The sequence below is a fragment of the Rattus rattus genome, chromosome 11 (genome assembly GCF_011064425.1).
Source record: "Rattus rattus isolate New Zealand chromosome 11, Rrattus_CSIRO_v1, whole genome shotgun sequence".
In the NCBI taxonomy this organism is placed as follows: domain Eukaryota; kingdom Metazoa; phylum Chordata; class Mammalia; order Rodentia; family Muridae; genus Rattus; species Rattus rattus.
Genome location: NC_046164.1, coordinates 97,524,232 through 97,543,363, shown reverse-complemented (window position 1 = coordinate 97,543,363; position 19,132 = coordinate 97,524,232). Strand labels below are relative to the sequence as shown.

Below are 19,132 nucleotides of genomic sequence, written 5' to 3'. Positions count from 1 at the left end.
GAATGGATACAGAAAATGTGGTACATCTACACAATGGAATATTACTCATTATAAAAAACAACGACTTTATGAAATTCAGAGGCAAATGGTTGAACTGAAAATATCATTCTGAGTGAGCTAACCCAATCACAGAAAGACATACATGGTATGCACTCACTGATAAGTGGCTATTAGCCCAAATGCTTGAATTACCCTAGTGGCCTAGAACAAATGAAACTCAAGACGGATGATCAAAATGTGAAGGCTTCACTCCTTCTTTAAAAGGGGAACAAGAATACCCTTGGCAGGGAAGAGAGAGGCAAAGATTAAAACAGAGACTGAAGGAACACCCATTCAGAGCCTGCCCCACATGTGGCCCATACATAGAGCCACCCAATTAGACAAGATGGATGAAGCAAAGAAGTGCAGACCCACAGGAACCGGATGTAGATCTCTCCTGAGAGACACAGCCAGAATACAGCAAATACAGAGGCGAATGCCAGCAGCAAAACACTGAACTGAGAACGGGACCCCTGTTGAAGGAATCAGAGAATGAACTGGAAGAGCTTGAAGGGGCTTGAGACCCATATGTACAACAATGCCAAGCAACCAGAGCTTCCAGGAACAAAGCCACTACCAAAAGACTATAAATGGACTGACCCGGGACCTCTGACCTAAAGGGTAGCAATGAATATCCTAGTAAGAGCCCCAGTGGAAGGGGAAGCCCTGGGTCCTGCTAAGACTGAACCCCCAGTGAACTAGACTGTCGGGGGGAGGGCGGCAAGGGGGGGAGGGTGGGGAGGGGAACACCCATAAGGAAGGGGGGGAGGGAAGGATGTTTGCCAAATGTACATAAGAAATACCAAGTTAATAAAAAAAAATAATACAAAAAAAAAAAAAAAAAAGACTGCAGAGACCCTGCAGCAGAGCCTGATCCACAGGCTGAGAGCTACATAGCATCATCTTTACAAAAGGCAATTTTGCCCAAAAACTGTAAAGTGAAAGCTACGTTGACTTTTTATAAAGGCAAAGGTTTGACTTTCATACCCTTCTTCAGAGCTTTGTCGTTAGTTTGATTGCAAATCATATTTCCATCCACCCTGATGTTTAGGCCTTGAAGAAAAGGCTAAGAACATACCATGGAAGAAAAGTGCTGTGTATAGTGTGGCCTCTGTTTAACAGCCAGCACACTGAGAAAATAAGCCTGCACACATGTTCAGGAGTCCCCTATAAGTGTGTGTGTGTGTGTGTGTGTGTGTGTGTGTGTGTGTGTGTGTGTGTGTGTCTTCTTTATGGTACCTACTTTATAAATAATATAAATAAATAGGTAAGTCTATTATAAATGCAGTATAGCAAATCAATTCTCTCATAGAATAATTTCATTGATTATTGCTGAACTACTGTCATTGTGTCACCCTGTGGTTACATTGAACCATGGTTTATCAAAATTAGATAAGGAATTGATACTTTGTTACCACATGATTCAGAAAATTCTTGAACTGCCCATATATTTTATCTACATGTACAAGGTCCTGGGTTTTACGTACACACACACACACACACACACACACACACACACTGTCAATAAATGTAGTTCTACTACAAATGTTAGTTTATAATCTAATTGATAAAACAAGACATATTTGGGAACCTTAGTCATGTGATAATGATATAACTATATAATTATATCTTCTTCTTGCTGAACTATATAATAGCTTCTGCAGTGCTCATTATTTTAATGTCTTAAGACAGTCACCAAGACAATATACAAAGTCTTGATTTATAATATTTATTTATTTTTATAATGCAGAGCCTCCTGCCATGTGTGAATGTAAGCTACCAATGTGGTAGTGAAGTGGATCTGGGAAGAAATGTTGCAGCACACTGTAGTATTTCTGTCATTCAGACAGGATAGAAGCTAGTGGCCTCAGATATTTGTGAGGTTTTAGTATATTACCTTTGTTTTTAATATGGTTTATTTAATTATATTTATAGAACTTTTTATTTTATTCTGTTTTTAAAATTATTTATTTATTTTATGAATGTGAGAACACTTCAGACACGCCAGAAGAGGGCATCAGATTCCATACAGATGGTTGTGAGCCACCATGTGGTTGCTGGGAATTGAACTCAGGACCTCAGGAAGGGCAGCCAGTGCTCTTAACCACTGAGCCATCTCTCCAGCTCCTTTATAGAACTTTTAACAGTGGCTATTTAGTAATTAGTTAAAGCTGAACTGTCAGTTACCACTAGCCTAGTGGTTTCTCAACTTCCCTAATGGTAGGGATCGTAATACAATTTTCGTATTGTAGTGACCCTGCCATCACAAAATTATTTTAGCTGCTACTTCATGACTGTAATTTTCTACTGTTGTGAATTCTAATATAAATATCTGTGTTTTCTAGTGGCCTTATGTGACCTCTGTGAAAGGGCCCTTTGACCTCCACAAACGGTCAGGACCCACAGGTTGAGACGTGCTGTGATAGCCTGTCTAATCTGGCTTCCTCAAAGCCACTGCATGCTCTGACCCCAGGCCTCAGTCATAGCAGTCGTAATTGCTCTTTAGTACAGTGTGGTGGTGTTCCTGGAATGGAGCTCCACAGCAGTATGAGTATGGCACATAGGTATTGGGTATTATATTTATCTTTAAGTACATAAAATCTCATTGGATGTAGAATTTATCATACATGTGGTGAAGTTCAGTTTGTGGGACCCTGCTCTACTGTGGAGTATGGAGTACAAGAGCTTATGCAGTTTGGGAAAATGGAATGGTTTCTTAGTCTCACTGAGTGATCCTCACTCCCATTTGCCCAACCAAGCCCACCTGGAAGGAGAGCCGCTCTCCATGGTGTTGTGATAGAATCGAGACTCATGCCGGAACAGACCACACCAGGCCAATATGGTTCCACGTGGAAGAGGTTTATGGAGGACAATGGAGACAGAAGTGGGGAGAGAGAGAAAAGGAGAAAAAGTGAAGGAGAGAGAGAGAGAGAGAGAGAGAGAGAGAGAGAGAGAGAGAGAGAGAGCAGGAAGGGTCTGCATTTTATTTAAACTGTAATATTAACTGTGATGTTTATTTAAACTGCTCCCAGGTGAAGGTGGGAGCTAAACCAAATGTATGCTGGGAATGTATAGTCATTGCCATGGCAACAGATTGGCGGATCCCTGCAGTGACATCACTGCTGTAGGTGAAAGCGGTTCCTGATACCAACACATGGTATTAAAAGAGAACAGTGTCCTCATGATGGACACATCCCTAGGAACTGAAATTAGTGCACACCTTTCCCTGCCTTAGGTTCTGCTAATGTAGTGTCCTGGTGTTCAAATCAAGCCCGCTTTTGTGGTTTCCATCTTTTCAATGCACCTCCACTGGGCCTTGGCGACTCCCTGTTGAGTCCACACAGCCACAGTCTCCTTGTTTCAGCCCAGTGACCTGGACCACCATTGAGGCATCACCGAGAGGAGCACCAAGTTCCCTGGGTAACAGGGAAATGAGGTTTCAAAGGTATATTAGAGACAAGAACATTTTTAAATTGCAGCATTTAGTACAAGTACTCACACTATTTATTTGAAATAATTGGATTTTCAAACAATGTATTTTATATCAGATGATCAAGAATGATTATTGCTAATGAGGGGGCTTTGTCCAACCTGATAAACAAGGCTTCCTTTCCATAGCCCTGTTAATTTTCATTTTCCCTCCTCAATGATCTGGAAATCATTATGAGACTGTCTGACATCAGGAAGATAGGCTCTGCACTCCTGGCCTGCTACAGAAACAAATCAATTTCTCCTCCTGGATAGGTTGGTGGAAGTCTTCCTCTGCAGGGCTTTCTATTGCCATGGTAACGGAAGATGGGATTTCCCATGGGAACTCAATTTATATACACACAGAGGCAATCAGTCTCTCAAAGCTTTGTCTGTTTCTTGTTGCTATGTGTATAATACACTAGATGCAATAAGCCAAGCAGGGAAGGGAAAGGAAAACCACACCAAACTGCTCAGTGTGGGTGTAGAATCAGCCTCCCTTTGATTAAGACCTCTGATGACAGGAGTCAGTTTATTTTAATAGTATGACACAGCCATTGTCACATACCATTATGTGAGATTGGTAAAGAGGTCCAGATTTTCTTAGGACAGCAAAGAGTTAGATATATGGACTCTGAGCTGTCAGATAGACTTGAAATGTAGGTGAGACCAGGGATGTGGTCCATTTCAGAGTGAATCCCAGCAGAGCTATGGTGAGTGAGGAGACAAGCCTTTGCTTGAAACACATTGCAGGGTGCCAATACTTTCTGCTGGAGTGCTTTCCTTATGGGAAGACAAAGGACTTGCTTTCCCGAGTGAAATCTTGTCCCATGTGGAAAAGTTCAGGAGACAGTACCTTTCCTCATAGCGGATGTCCATGTCCTACTCTGATGGTTGGTTTATAGGCATTACTGTGGGGTAGCTGCTTAGGCATGGAACACTCTATAGAAGGAGCAAAGACCCTTTATGATGTATAAAGAGATAGGCTTGGTTTTATATGAGGAGAATCCATTCATAGAAATACACCCATTCTTTAAAATGCTTCTGGACTGACATTAAGGTATTTTGGGATTAGGAAAGAAGATTCTGTTGTTTTGATAGTTTTAAAAGATTCTTTAAAAACTATTATTTATTTTAAAATATATTTTTATATTTAAAAATATTTTAATTAAGATATATTACATCACTTTCCCTGTTTCATTTGCTATATCTAATCCCTCTTATATCCCCTCCCTCCAGCCCATCTCACGTTCTATACCCAAATTTTCTCAAATTGGTGGAGTTTTCTCTTTCATTATTATTTTATACACACTCAGACACAGACACAAAGACACACACACACACCCACACACACACACAAGGAAGCGTGTATTCATGCACAAATAATAACTATAACCTACTGGATTCATGTTTGTGATTTATGTGCACGATTTTAGGGCTGACCTATTGTGCTGCATAAGTAGTTAGGGAACGCATCCTTGGGAAAGGCTAATTCTCCCTCATGAGTCATTGCTTGCCTGCTGCTGTTCTTTGTTAAGGGGTTGGACCCCATAGAATTCCCACCCACCTTTGCCTTGGCATATCTATTGATATTGCTATTGTTCAGGTCTGTTAGGCAGTCATTTCTCAGAGACACGGTCTTACAACAGAATTTCTGGTCCTCTGGTTCTTACAAGCTTTCTGTCCCCTCTTCTGACCCTTAGATGCAAGAGCTTCATCAAAGATATATCTATTAGGGCTGGGTTTCCCACAGCCACTGGAAATAGTTCTCCTTGGAGTCCTTGAATTTATAAATTCAGAGGCGTGAGGAAAGGGGGCTAGAGACCTATGGTAGCCTAAACCACATTGAGTTGCTCTAAACAACATGCTGATGCTACAGATTATATTCTTAATAATCCAGTTGTTGAAGTTCATGAGGTTTTTCTTAACCTTATGAAGCTTTGAAAGTGCTATGAAACTAACAAATTTAAGATAAATGTTAATTCAATTTGCCTGTGTTCTAGGGGATGCATGGATGGTGTCAATTAGTTACCAGAAGAGAGGAGTGGAGTTTCAGGGAAGCCAGCAAAGAAGTGCCAAAGGCTAAAGTAAATGCGGGCTGTCCTCCATGGTTCTGTTGCCTGTACTCGTTCTGATGCTAAGGGATTGAACCTAGTATCTCATGGTATGCTAAGCAAACCATCTGTCGCAGAGAGGCATCATCATTTCTGTTCTATCTGTTTTTAGTGCTGGAGTCTGAGCCCTGGGATTTGTGCGTGCCCGGCAATCACTCAGCCAGTCTTCCATTGAGCTACATTCCCAGCCCCTGTTCTAAGAGGCACACATTGCATGCAAGCTGGAGAAGGAAGCCTGAGACTTGGGGCTTAGAAAAGGAGAAAGAGCTTACCTTTTATTGTACTCAGTGGTAAAGAAGGAACCTGTAGAAATGAGAATCATGGGCTGGGAAGAGATAGTTTCAAGAAAAACAAAAAAAAAATTTTGATTTTAAAAATTCATTGCAATGGGAGATTTTAAATCCATCTAGTAAATGTATGGGTATAAGAGAACATCTGAGACAGTTAACTCCACAGTAAAAGTACTATATGTTCAAACAGGAGTGTTTGGTAGTGATACTGAGTAATTTCGACCAGTAAGTCTAAATCATGAAAGTCTCTCTGCCATTTTTGTTTGTCACTATAACGAAACAGCTGAGGAAAGAAGCGGAACCATACTTATTTCGAGTACGGTTTCGAAGATTTCAGTCCATGTTTACAAGGCCCATTGATCTGGACTCATGGTAAGGAAGAATGTTATAGCAAAAGGATATGGAGTAATGGTGGCCAGGAAGTAGAGGAAAATACCAGAGAAAAGACAAGCCTCCAGTGAACTTCCTCCAGCTACCCGCCACTCCCAGGTTTCTGGAGCCACTTCTCAATATTTGAACCCATTGATGGTTTAATCCACTGATTAAGTCAAAACCCTCGCAACTCACCTTCCAAAACCTTGCTGTAATAGGAATCAATCCTTCACTGCACATTGGAGAATACTTCATATCTAAACCATAATAGCCTCTTTAAATGTTGTTCACACCCATTTCTTTCAATAATTTTCCTCATTCAAAGAGCTGAGAAAACACAAGGGTCCTGTTCCACCCCAGCTGCTTCGAATCCCAAGAATCTCCAACTATCTCAGTCATTTAAAATAGAGGCCATGGTGCAGTAAGTGAGTTGTGTCTCTTGGGTTGTCTCTAGCCATTCAGGGGGTGGTATACCCTTCCTCTTTCTTTCCCAGTCCCTGAGTAGAACATGTGACCCACAGGAGAGATTGTGGCAGCCGAATTATTAGCAATATCAATGAGCATCTTCAGCAAAGCATTCTGTAATGCTTACTTTACCAGGAGATAGCCCAGAAACTGTCAAGATAATGAAGAAAAGGTTCTCCCCTCACTAAGCATACAGTCAGCCAAATTATTTTCTTCATAACTGGTAGGTCTCCAATCATGGTGCTAACCTGTGCAGTTCCCACTAAGACCTAGGAAGAGTTACAACCATTTCTCCCCTCACTGTAGACTTCTCAGATCTTCCGTCCAGTCCATCACATGGAAGCCTTCATGTGTGTTCTGCCGTAACCTAACTTCCTGGCCTTGTCAAGATATTTTCTGAGCTTCCTGATATACCCATATCATTTCCTGCCCTTACCAGACTTTGAAAATTGTCTTCTCACAACGAAGGTCCTCTCACACCTATATGTTATATAAAGTCGGGCAGTCCATGGTGTCTTGGGAGGCTGGATACTCATTCTCCATCTTTTATGTCACCATGTATAATGCCTGACATTCCTTTTTAGGGGCACCTTGAAATAAAGCACTGTTGTGTTTTTCTATTTGTGTACTTGATATATCAAATCCCTAAAGTTATAGCAAAAGCATTGCTTAGGATATGCTATTGTGTCATAGATAGGAGTTTCACAGACGCTTTCATTCATGTCATTAATAGAGCACTTCATAATCTTTTGACAGTTTTCTAGGATAGCTATTGTGATAGTGGAGCTTTTTTTATTGGATTTTTTAAATTTATATTTCAATTGTTATTCCCTTTACTGTTTTCCTGGACATAAGTCACCTATTCCATCCCCCTCCCCTTCTTCTATAAGGCTGTTCCCTCCCCAACCAACCACCATTCCTGCCTCCCCGACATTCCCCCTACAATGGGGGGGGGCTCCAACCTTGGCAGGACCAAGGGCTGCTCCTTCCATTGGTGTCAAAGAAGGCCATCCTCTGCTACATATGTAGGTGGAGCCATGGGTCAGTCCATGTACAGTCTTTGGGTAGTGGTTTAGTCCCTGGAACCTCTGGTTGGTTGACATTGTTGTTCTTATGGGGTTGCAAGTCCCTTCATCCTTTTCAAACCTTTCTCTAACTCCTCCAATGGGGGTCTGGTTCTCAGTTCAATGGGTTGCTGCTAGCATTTGCCTCTGTATTTGACATGCTCTGGCTGTGTCTCTCTGGAGACATCTATATCCAGTCCCTGTCAGCATGCCCTTCTTAGCTTCATCAAATTTATCTAGTCTTGGTGACTGTACACACACACACACACACACACACACACACACACACACACACACAGACATATGGCACATGTGGGGGAGGCTCTGAATGGCTGTTCTTTCAGTCACTGCTCCAAATTCTGCCTCCATGTCCCCTCCTATGAATATTTTTGTTCCCCCTTTTAAGAAGGAGTGAAGCATCAGCACTTTGGTCATCCTTCTTCTTGAGCTTCATGTGGTCTGTCTATTGTATCTTGGATGATTCACGCTTTTGGGCTAATATGCATACCATGTGTGTTTTTCTGTTATTGGGTTACTTCACACAGGATGATTTTCTAGTTCAATCCATTTGCCTATGAATTTTGTGAAGTCATTGTTTTGATAGCTGAGTAGTACTCCATTGTGTAGATGTACCACATTTTCTGTATCCATTCCTCTGTTGAAGAGCATCTGGATTCTTTACAGCTTCTGGCTATTATAAAAAAGGCTGCTATGAACATAGTGGAGCATATGTCTTTGTTGTATGTTGGAGCATCTTTTGGGTATATGCCCAGGAGAGGTATAGCTGGGTCCTCAGGTAGTGCAATGTTCAATTTTCTGAGGAACCTCCAGACTAATTTCCAGACTGGATGTACCAGTTTGCAATCCCACCAACAATGGAGGAGTGTTCCTCTTTCTCCACAATCTCATCAGCATCTGTTGTCATCTAAGTTTTTTATCTTAGCCATTCTGACTGGCGTGAGGTAGTATCTCAGGGTTGTTTTGATTTGCATTTCCCTGATGGCTAAGGATGTTGAGCATTTATTTAGGTATTTTTCTCAGCCATTTGATATTCCTCAGTTGAGAATGTTTTGTTTAGCAATGTACCCCGTTTTTTAAATAGGGAGTCGAACTTCTTGAGTTCTTTGTATATTTTGGATATCAGCCCTCTATCAGATGTAGGATTGGTAAAGATCTTTCCCTAATCTGTTGGTTGCCCTTTTGTTCTAATGACAGTGTCCTTTGCCTTATAGAAGCTTTGCAGTTTTATGAGATCCCATTTGTTTATTCTTGATCTTAGAACATAAGCTATTGCTGTTTTGTTCAGGAAATTTTCCCCAGTGCCCATGTGACTGAGACTCTTCCCCACTTTTTCTTCTATTAGTTTGATGTGGAGGTCCTTGATCCACTTGGACTTAAGCTTTGTACAGGGTGATAGGAATGGATCGATTTGTATTCTTCTACATGCTGACCTCCAGTTGAACCAGCACCATTTGTTGAAAATGCTATTTTTTTCCATTGGATGGTTTGAGCTCCTTTGTCAAAGATCAAGTGACCATAGGTGTGTGGGTTCATTTCTGGGTCTTCAATTCTATTCCACTGATTTAGCTGCCTCTCTCTGTACCAGTACCATGCAGTTTTTTTTTTTTAATCACTATTGCTCTGTAATACTGCTTGAGGTCAGGGATGGTGATTCCCCCAGAAGTTCTTTTATGGTTGAGGATAGTTTTTGCTTTTTGTTATTCCAAAGGACTTTGAAAATTGCTCTTTCAAACTCTATGAAGAATTGAGTTGGAATTTTGATGGTGATTGCATTGAATCTGTAGATTGCTTTTGTCAAAATGGACATTTTTCCTATATTAATCCTGCTAGTCCGTGAGCATGGGAGGTCTTTCCACCTTCTGAGATCTTCTTCAATTTCTTTCTTCAGAGAGTTGAAATTCTTGTCATACAGATCTTTCACTTGCTTGGTTAAAGTCACACCGAGGTACTTTATATTATTTGGGACTATTGTGAAGGGTGTCATTTCCTTAATTTCTTTCTCAGCCTGTTTATCCTTTGAGTAGAGGAAGGCTGAAATCAACCAAGTAGAAACAAAAAGGACTATACAAAGAATCAACAGAACCAAAAGCTGGTTCTTTGAGAAAACCAGCAAGATAGATAAACCCTTAGCCTGACTAACCAGAGGGCACAGAGACAGTATCCAAATTAACAAAGTCAGAACTGAAAAGGGAGGTGTAACAACAGAATCTGAGGAAATTAAAAAAAATCATCAGATCCTACTACAAAAGCATATATTTAACAAAACTTGAATATCTGGAGGAAATGGACATTTTTTTAGACAAATACCAGGTACCAAAATTATATTTAAACCATCTAAACAACCCCATAGCTCATAAAGAAATAGAAGCAGTTATTAAAAGTCTCCCAACAAAAGGAGCCCAGGACCAGATGGGTTTAGTGACGAATTCTATCAGACCTTCGTAGAAGACCTCATACCAACACTGTCCAAACTATCCCACAACATAGATAACCAAGTTCCCTCTATGAAGACATAATTATGCTTATACTTAAACCACACAAAGACCCAACAGAGAAAGAGAAATTCAGACCAATTTCCCTTATGAATATCGATGCAAAAATACTCAATAAAGTTCTCATAAACTGAATCCAAGAAGACATCAAAGGATCATCTATCATGATCAAGTAGGCTTCATCCCAGGGATGCCGGGATGGTTCAATATATGGAAATCCTTCAACGTAATCCACTATATAAACAAACTCAAAGAAAATAACCACATGATCTTTTCATTAGATGTTGAGAAAGCATTTGACAAAATTCTACACCTGTTCATGATAAAAGTCCTGGAAAGATCAGGAATTCAAGTGGAGCTTTTAAGAAGACTCTAGAGAGCGTTTTCAAGGCAAGAAGCCTTGATAGAGCTAAGGCACTCTGCCTCTTTCCTTTGTTTTTCCTTCCCAGCTGTGAGAGGAGCCATTTTGCTTCCACCACAATGCAGGGACAAGTACTCACAAAGTAAAAGTAATAAATCTGAGGCCAAATACATAATTTATTTGTATATACTGGTGATCTTAGTTATTTATGATAACAGAAACCTAATGAACATATGTAAATACTATTAAATATCAGACACAGAAAAATTCTAACCAAACTATGAGAAAACACCTTTTGGACCAAAATCATCTCTCAACTAACAAGGGAAGTGCTCTCTGACCTTAAAAGGAGTTCAAGTCCCTATCAACCTCTTGTTAGGAGATCCACTTTCCTATGAGTTGTCTTTTTATTACTTCATTATAAAGATGCATGAGTAAGATGGATGAAGCAAAGAAGTGCAGGCTGACAGGAACTGGATGTAGATCTCTCCTGAGAGACACAGCCAGAATACAGCAAATACAGAGGCGAATGCCAGCAGCAAACCACTGAACTGAGAATGGGACCCCCATTGAAGGAATCAGAGAAAGGTCTGAAGGAGCTGAAGGGGCTTGAGACCCCATATGAACAACAATGCCAAGCAACCAGAGCTTCCAGGGACTAAGCCACTACCCAAAGACTATACATGGACTGACCCTGGGCTCCAGCTGCATAGGTAGCAATGAATAGCCTAGTAAGGGCACCAGTGGAAGGGGAAGCCCTTGGTCCTGCCAAGGTTGAATCCCCAGTGAACGGGATTCTTGGGGGGAGGGTGGTTAATGGGGGTAGGATGGGAAGGGGAACACTCATATAGAAGGGGAGGGGGAGGAGCTAGGGGGATGTTGGCCTGGAAATCGGGAAAGGGACTGTAAATAAGAAATATCCAATTTAATAAAGATGGAAAAAATAAAAATGCATGAGGATATATGTTTTAAAATAACATTTTAAAACTATATTTATATCCATGTTGCATTTACTTATTTATTTATTCACTTGTGTATGTACATGGGTACACACACGTCGTGGTGCATGTGTAGAATTCTGAGGACAACTTGTAGGAATCACTTATATCTCCTGTCACTGTGTTGGTGGTTTGAAGACTCAACTCAGGATTCCAGCTTTGGAGGCAAGTGCCTTCACCCTCAAGACCATCTTACCAACCCTTGAAGATGTGTTTTAAAGAGCCTACTTGTTACATGTCAGACTCACTTTTAAGTCAGATTTAGTTATTTAGTGTATGTGTATGTGTATGCACCCCTACGGCTTAGGTGGAGAGCTGAACAGGCTAGATTTACAGATTGATAAAGTATCATGTTTGGGCCTTGCCATTTTCCCCCTCGATTTCCAGCACCAGTCTTTGTTTACACATTGTTGTCTTCTTTACACACTGTTGGACACGATGATTTTCCCAGCTTCACTCCCTTGCACTCCGCTCTTGACTGCTGCAGGTGCCATGAAATATGGCTTGTTATTTAATGACATTTTATTTTGCTAGAACTATAAAAGAAAACTAGTCCACAAGCCACACATTTAATAATCTGCAGTTCTCTTGGTGTCATAGTGACCTATATAAAAGAAACTTTCACTTCAAATGCAAAATCTATGACAATGGACACTTGGGACCTTTCTGTGCTTTGGAATCCTAATGAGAAGAGGATCTGTCTTGTGTTTCTGAAAGCCTGTTTTATTAATGGAAAAGTGAATTTCCTCTTAACAACAAGAGTTTTTTTTTTTTTTTACTTTTTATTGATTTGTTGTAATTTTCACATCATGCATCCCAGTCCTGTTCATTTCCTTGTCCCTTCATATCCACCCTTTACCACTGCAACCTCACCCACAAAATAAAACACACAACAACAACAACAACAACAACAACAACAACAAAGCATAGAGAACGTCTGTCTCATTGTGGAAGCTGCAGTGTGTCAGTGTGTTCCACAGAATGTCCCTCTGTCCACACATATTCACTTGCAAATGTTCATTGCACTAAGCCTTTGGTCTGGTTAGAGATACCTGGCTTCCGTGACACCATCAATACTAAATCCTCACTGGAACTGCTCCTGGTTATCCTGTTGTTGCCCTGAGTCACAGAGACCTTGCACCTTTGGAACAGCGGGACTGGCGCTTTCATTCATCTCAACCATTAGCAGATAATAGGATTTTTGGATGGGCCAATTCAGAGTCCTGGATCTGATCCTGGGTGTAGCTGAACTGGTCAGCCTGCATGTTCTTCCTTATCCCCACCACCAGGATAAGTTCTCTAACACTGCTCTGGCTAGGCCACCCAATGTGGCCATTGGCCAGAGGCAGGGTCAGCTCTCTCCCCTCTCTTATTCCTTGGAGCCAACTCACCTGCACCTACACCTCCAGAGCCACCCCACCTCATGCCAGACAAGGGGCAGGGACAGGGACAGTTCTCCCACACACATGCACTTGGAACCTGCTCACCTGTACCCCCTCCACTGGGGACAGCTCTACTGTGCTGCCCAGATGAGGTGCAGAACCAGCTCTCTTGAGTGCTGCTGTTGATGAGGGGCTGGGTAGTTCAATGCTCTCATAACCCCAGGGTCAGCTCTTCCCATTCTCATGACCCTAGAGTCAGCTCTCCAGACTGCCTCATATGGAGAGGAGCCAAGAGTCAGAGGGCGTCTCTTACCCCCACCTGGGCCAGCTCTCCCTTGATCTGTCCTCAGGGCTGGCTCACCCACTCTAGTAACAGCATTTTTTAAAATTAAAGTCAAAAGCTAGGTTGAATGCTTAATAGTTTGAAAATCTGTAAGTAAATACAACTTAACTAAAATGATGGGACCATATAAAATATGTTATTAGAGAATTAAGACCATGTGGTTAATATAGATTTTAAGGTAACTGAGTAGGTAAAACTAGATAAAAATGCTCATCCAGATTTACTAGGCTTATCTTGCCAAAGCTGAATACTTTAATTTATAAAAATCAGGCAGTTGGCTGCTTTGGGAACAGATAGACTCTTTGTTCTGAGATCATTGGTTTGAAGATTTAAAATAAACAAATTGGAGTAAAGGATGATCAATATATATTGGCTTTTGTTCAAATAGAGAATGTGAAAAGAGGCCTTTTTCTTTTTCAGCCTTGCCTTACACCCAGATAAAACTCTGATTGCAACTGGCCAAGTTGGGAAGGAGCCATATATATGCATATGGGACTCCTATACTGTCCAGACTGTGTCTATTCTTAAAGATGTTCATACACATGGAGTTGCATGCCTGGCTTTTGACTCGGACGGACAGGTGCGTATCTTTTTAATTCCTGTTTTCTTTAATGAGTCCTTAAACTTTACCTAAAATTGTAACACGGCTACCGACATTCGCTGCTTCCCGTTGGCAGCTTTCTAGGAGGCCTCATTTGCTGGCTCCTTTTCAAGCGTGAGGTGTTGGCACATCCCTCTCCACAGGCTCTGGCTTCGGCTTTGCTAGTCCCACTTCTCTGTCTGATTTAAAAGCCCACAAAGGAACTCCTAAAGTCAGGTCCGGTAGGGTTCAGCACTCTGATCTCCTCACCTGCTATTACCATCCCACCTGGGACACAGGCTGAACCAAGCCACTTGCACAGACCTCACATCCTGGTCAAATGTTGTTTTGGGTTTCAGGTGGTCAGTGCACCTCCTAGGAATAAATTCAAGACTCCTTTTGATTCTACGTTGAGGTTACTTCTTATTCCTTCTTCTTTCCATCTACCAGTCCCCTTCTAATTCAAGCAGTCAACAATTCCTGTGTGTTTATACTTTCCTTTTTAAAATCTCTCATATGTATTTCACCCTTCACTTTCAGGCCCAGCCCTCTACACTCCAAGTCAGAGCCATTTGTAATTAATTAATTTATTTATTTATTTATTTATTTATTTATTTTTAATGGGATATTTTTATTTACATTTCAAATGTTATTCCCTTTCCCTGTTTCCCGGACATAAGCCCCTATCCCATCTCCCTCCTCTTCTTCTATGAGGGTGTTCCCCCTCCCCAACCACCTCCCCTATACTGGGGGTCCAGCCTTGGCAAGACCAAGGGCTTCTCCTCCCACTGGTGCCCAACAAGGCCCATCCTCTGCTGCATATGCAGCTGGAGCCATGGGTCAGTCCATGTGTACTCTTTGGATGGTAGTTTAGTCCCTGGGAGCTCTGGTTGGTTGTTATTGTTGTTCTAATGGGTTGCAAGCCCCTTCAGGTCCTTCAATCCTTTCTCTAACTCCTCCAACAGGGACCCCATTCTCAGTTCAGTGGTTTGCTGCTAGCATTCGACTCTGTGTATAATATTATTCAAACACTGTCTGAATTAATTTCTCAACATATATTACTATTTTATCTATATGTATGTATGTGTACCACATTCATGCCTGGAGTTCAGAAGAAGGCATCAAATCCGTAGAACTAGAGGTAGAGATGGTTGTGAGCCACTACATGGTTGCTGGGAAACAATCTGAGATCCTAGAGCCCAAGCAAGTACTCACGGCCACTTAACCCTCTCTCCAGCTTCTTCTGCACACTTTCTTAGTGATTCATTTCACCAGCAGAAAATGTCAAAGTATCTTAAAGCCAGCAAAGCTTAAAGTAGCATCAAACAAAGTACAAACACTATAGGTGAGCATCCTCTGATAACCAGCTTTCCTACTCACATTCTCCGCATACTCAGGTAAGTCAGGGTGGACTGCACACCCTGGGTCATGTTCCAATCCTCATCTCAAGCTCACTATTTGCCTGCTTTGCCCTCTTGAAAACACCACATAGGTATGAAACATTCCCAGTCCCCACAAGTTATGCCTTCTTCCTTGGACGTACAATAACACTGGCAGAAAGGAGGCTAATGTATCTTTAAAGGGTGAATGGGAGCACAGAGGTCTTATCCTGGGTCCAGCTGCATTCACAGTTAACTTACAGCTAAACTTACAGCTTTTTTTCTCCAGCCTTCATCCTGTTCCTACACAGCGTCCCTTCTGCAGTCTCATTCTTCCTTTCTATAGCAATTATTTTATTCAGTGTTTAGCTAATTCCAGTGTTAATTCTGTAAGTCAGTGTCACAGAAAAACCTGTGAAATTGTACATAGACAGTCACCCAAATTAGGAGTGAAGGAAAACCCCTCTATGGGTTGACCTGACTTGAACCATTTTAAGGTAATTAATATTGTGCCATCTTCTGCTGTTGTGAGAGAGCATAGTCCTTATTCATTTTTCTTCTGAGAACTAGAATGGATATGAATGGCTGAACTGAATCAGTTATGCATAGTGTGAATGGTCACAGATGTAGGCTGATATGCCCACTCACGTGCATATTCTCTCACTTTTTAATATATTTTAACAAGCACCTATACCAAAATTTGTTTCACACTGTCACAAACATGCTTTGCACTGGAGAGAAATCCAGCTGTAACTATGAGTTCTTTGTTCTTTTTTACTTATTCCTTTTTCCCATTTTATTCATCCATTTTCTTTTGGAGTCCTGGCTGTTTCTCTTGAAGTTCTACTTTGGCAGGTGGGGAGCTGTGTGGACATGGGGGTTTTAGCTGTCGATCGAGAAAAGGAACCTGTTAGCTGCAATGGATATCTTGGTTTGCTGACGCTTATTTCTTCAGACCTGCTGTATTCTCTGGACGGAGTTCACTGAACTCCAATAAAACTGAGGAAATGACAGACTCATCATTACCTCCTAATTGGCAAAGGCAAAAGAAATGCTATCCCAGGTAGTTGTGAGGTCTGTCACCATAAACGAGCAAAACAGGTTTCTTTTATTCTGTTTTGTATTTTAAATTCAGGAAAAGTGAGTGTAACTGCTAATGTTTGTTCACTGATTTTCCATTAAAAATGAGCTGAATAATATTCATCCATTCCAATATCTTTGTATTGATAAAAATAATCATGTTTTATAACTTAGTTCATTTCTTTTTAAGAGTCTGGAACTTTGTACTAGAAAAACCATTGATTATTGTAAGCAGAACTTAATATGTCTGTATGGTCGGACCTTGGAACACAAGACTGCTAAGAGAAGCATGGACATTAGAGATTTGGCTCAGAGGGCTTCAGACAGGAGTAAGAGCTCTACTGGGAGCTGGATGAGAGGTCACTGATGTGATGCTCTAGCAACGAACCTGGCTGCATCCACCTGAGTCCTGACCTTGAGTGAAGCTGAATATTAGAGTAATGAGTATTTGGTGGAGCAAAGTTCAAGGCAGGATAGCATTCAGCTTGTGGTATGATGGGAATAGAAATCATTTTTAAAATGCATAATTTGATGAGAAAAACACCTTAACCAAGTTCAAAGTTGCTGCCAAGGTGCGTGCTGAAAAAAAGAGGCTGAAACTGTTCATAAGAGCCCACAGCTCTGCACTGGGACACTGAGAACTTGCCCCACAAACTCCACTGCAAGACTCCACTCATTAAAGACCCCAACCATGAAAATGCAAATTAATTTGAAACAATGGAGCCTGTTGCCTTGAAGGCCTCTAAAGGGGTTTTCTGTTCCTTGAAAGCAAATTCTAAGAGAGTGTTTTTCCCAGAGCAAGAATACAGAGGTTGTCTGAGGAAGCCAGGAGAGTGTTTTCCCAGAGTAAGAGAACAGAGGCTATCATCCGAGGAAGCCAGGACCCACAGAATTTAGCAGTGTGGTGTGCATGGTAATATTTTTGCAAACATGGAAAATCCAAGTTTGAACTAGTTGTAAAACCTTTGAGAGATGAAGCACTGAGCCCAGGCATCATTTTATAGGTCCTGCAAGGAGGCCCTGAAAAGGCCATTTTGTGCAGCTGGAACATCAGTTACAATGGAGATCCCAGAATATTAGAGATGTCACAACCATGGGACATCTGTTGAGGACAACTTCAGGCACAAAGTAGAGCCAGGCCAAGAGAGAATATGTCTGCTGTACGCAACAGAGCTGGAGGGTAAAGATACCCAAGTCTTTTAGGACTCAGAAAATTCCGGCACAAGCACCAGATATCAGACACGAGCTTCAGGACATGTTCTTTTCCCTGCTGGGTTTCAGTCTTCCCTGGCTTACCTTTCCCGATTCTCCCCTTTGGAATGCAAGTGCTTATGCTGTGCCTTTGCATACTAGAAGTGTGCCTCTAAAAAAAAATAATTATTCAGGGCTTCATAGTAAGAATTTGCTCGACTCTCTGGAGAAACTCGGCCATTATACCTATTAACAGTGTTAGAACTGTGAACAACTATGGTGGGAATTTTTGATGTTGAACTGAAAACATTTGTATAGCTGACTGTGAACCTGTATGGCTAAGGAGAAGATTGTGGCTGAAATGTAGTTTGTTTGGGTGTAAGTTGATGAGGGCAAATGGTCAATATTGTCAACTAGACACAATTTTGAATCACTTAAGAAATGAGCCTCTAGTGTGCTTGTGAGCTAAATTGGGTTAATTGAAGTGGAACAGCTCTCCTGAACTGTGGGTAGTGCCATTCCATGGGCTGGTGCCTTAGACTGAATAGAAAGGAGGGAGGGAGGGAGGGAGGGAAGGAGAGAAAGAGAGAGAGAGAGAGAGAGAGAGAGAGAGAGAGAGAGAGAGAGAGACAGACAGACAGACAGACAGACAGACAGAGACAGAGACAGAGACAGAGACAGAGACAGAGAGACAGAGAGAGATATGAATGAGCATTCTTTGCTTTTTGCTTCCTGACTTTGGGTGCACTGAGACCATCTGTCACCTGCTCCTGTCACAATATACTGTATCCCTAGAACTGTGAACCAAATCAAAGTCTCCCTTCTGAAGTTGCTTTAATCAGGTATTTTATCACAGCAACATGACAGGCAGGTAATAACTTTGAAACGTATTCATGAGAAATGTGAGCCCACGTATCTCTCTATTACCGTAGTCATAACCATTGGATTTCTGTGATTTCCCGTAACTCATGCAGTTTGACAAGGTAAATGCTAATTTTGTACTCATTTCACAAATGAGAAAGCTAAGATTTATGGAGGTTTATTAAATTTCCAAAGTATTTACGCATCTCTAAACCCTCATCAGAGAAGTTTCTTTTTGCAGTAGATGGCGATTAACACAGAGATCACAACTGTCCAAGACACAGAAAATAGGAGACTGAAGATTGCTAAATGGAACGAACGTATTTGATACATTCCAGGCTTAAGCACCATTGTGGACGAGGGAGCAGACATATTGTAAGGGTCAGATGGAGTGGAAAAATACAAGGAAATCCTCTGGACACAGCAGGGCAGCTACACATGTGAACTCATAGTAGCAGTGGGTGTACACCTTATCCGCCTTTGATACTTTTTATTTTGCCTGTAATTAAAAGTTGAGTTTGACTGTGAGGACGAGAAACTGAAGTGAGCTCAATGTATGAGTAGGTTATAACATGTTCCTTTTATTAGGATTATGCATCCTTCAGGCACTGGAGCTGTTTATGAAATTATAC

At 41.4% G+C, this 19,132-nt stretch overlaps 1 protein-coding gene across 1 annotated transcript in view; it reads left to right on the top strand.

Annotated features, from left to right (window-relative positions):
• Eml6 (EMAP like 6) overlaps positions 1–19,132 on the top strand; it is a 288,615-nt gene that overhangs the window by 103,689 nt on the left and 165,794 nt on the right. Inside the window, 1 exon segment of the mRNA XM_032915924.1 lies at positions 13,830–13,989. Within this exon segment, the coding sequence (XP_032771815.1) occupies positions 13,830–13,989 (160 nt within the window).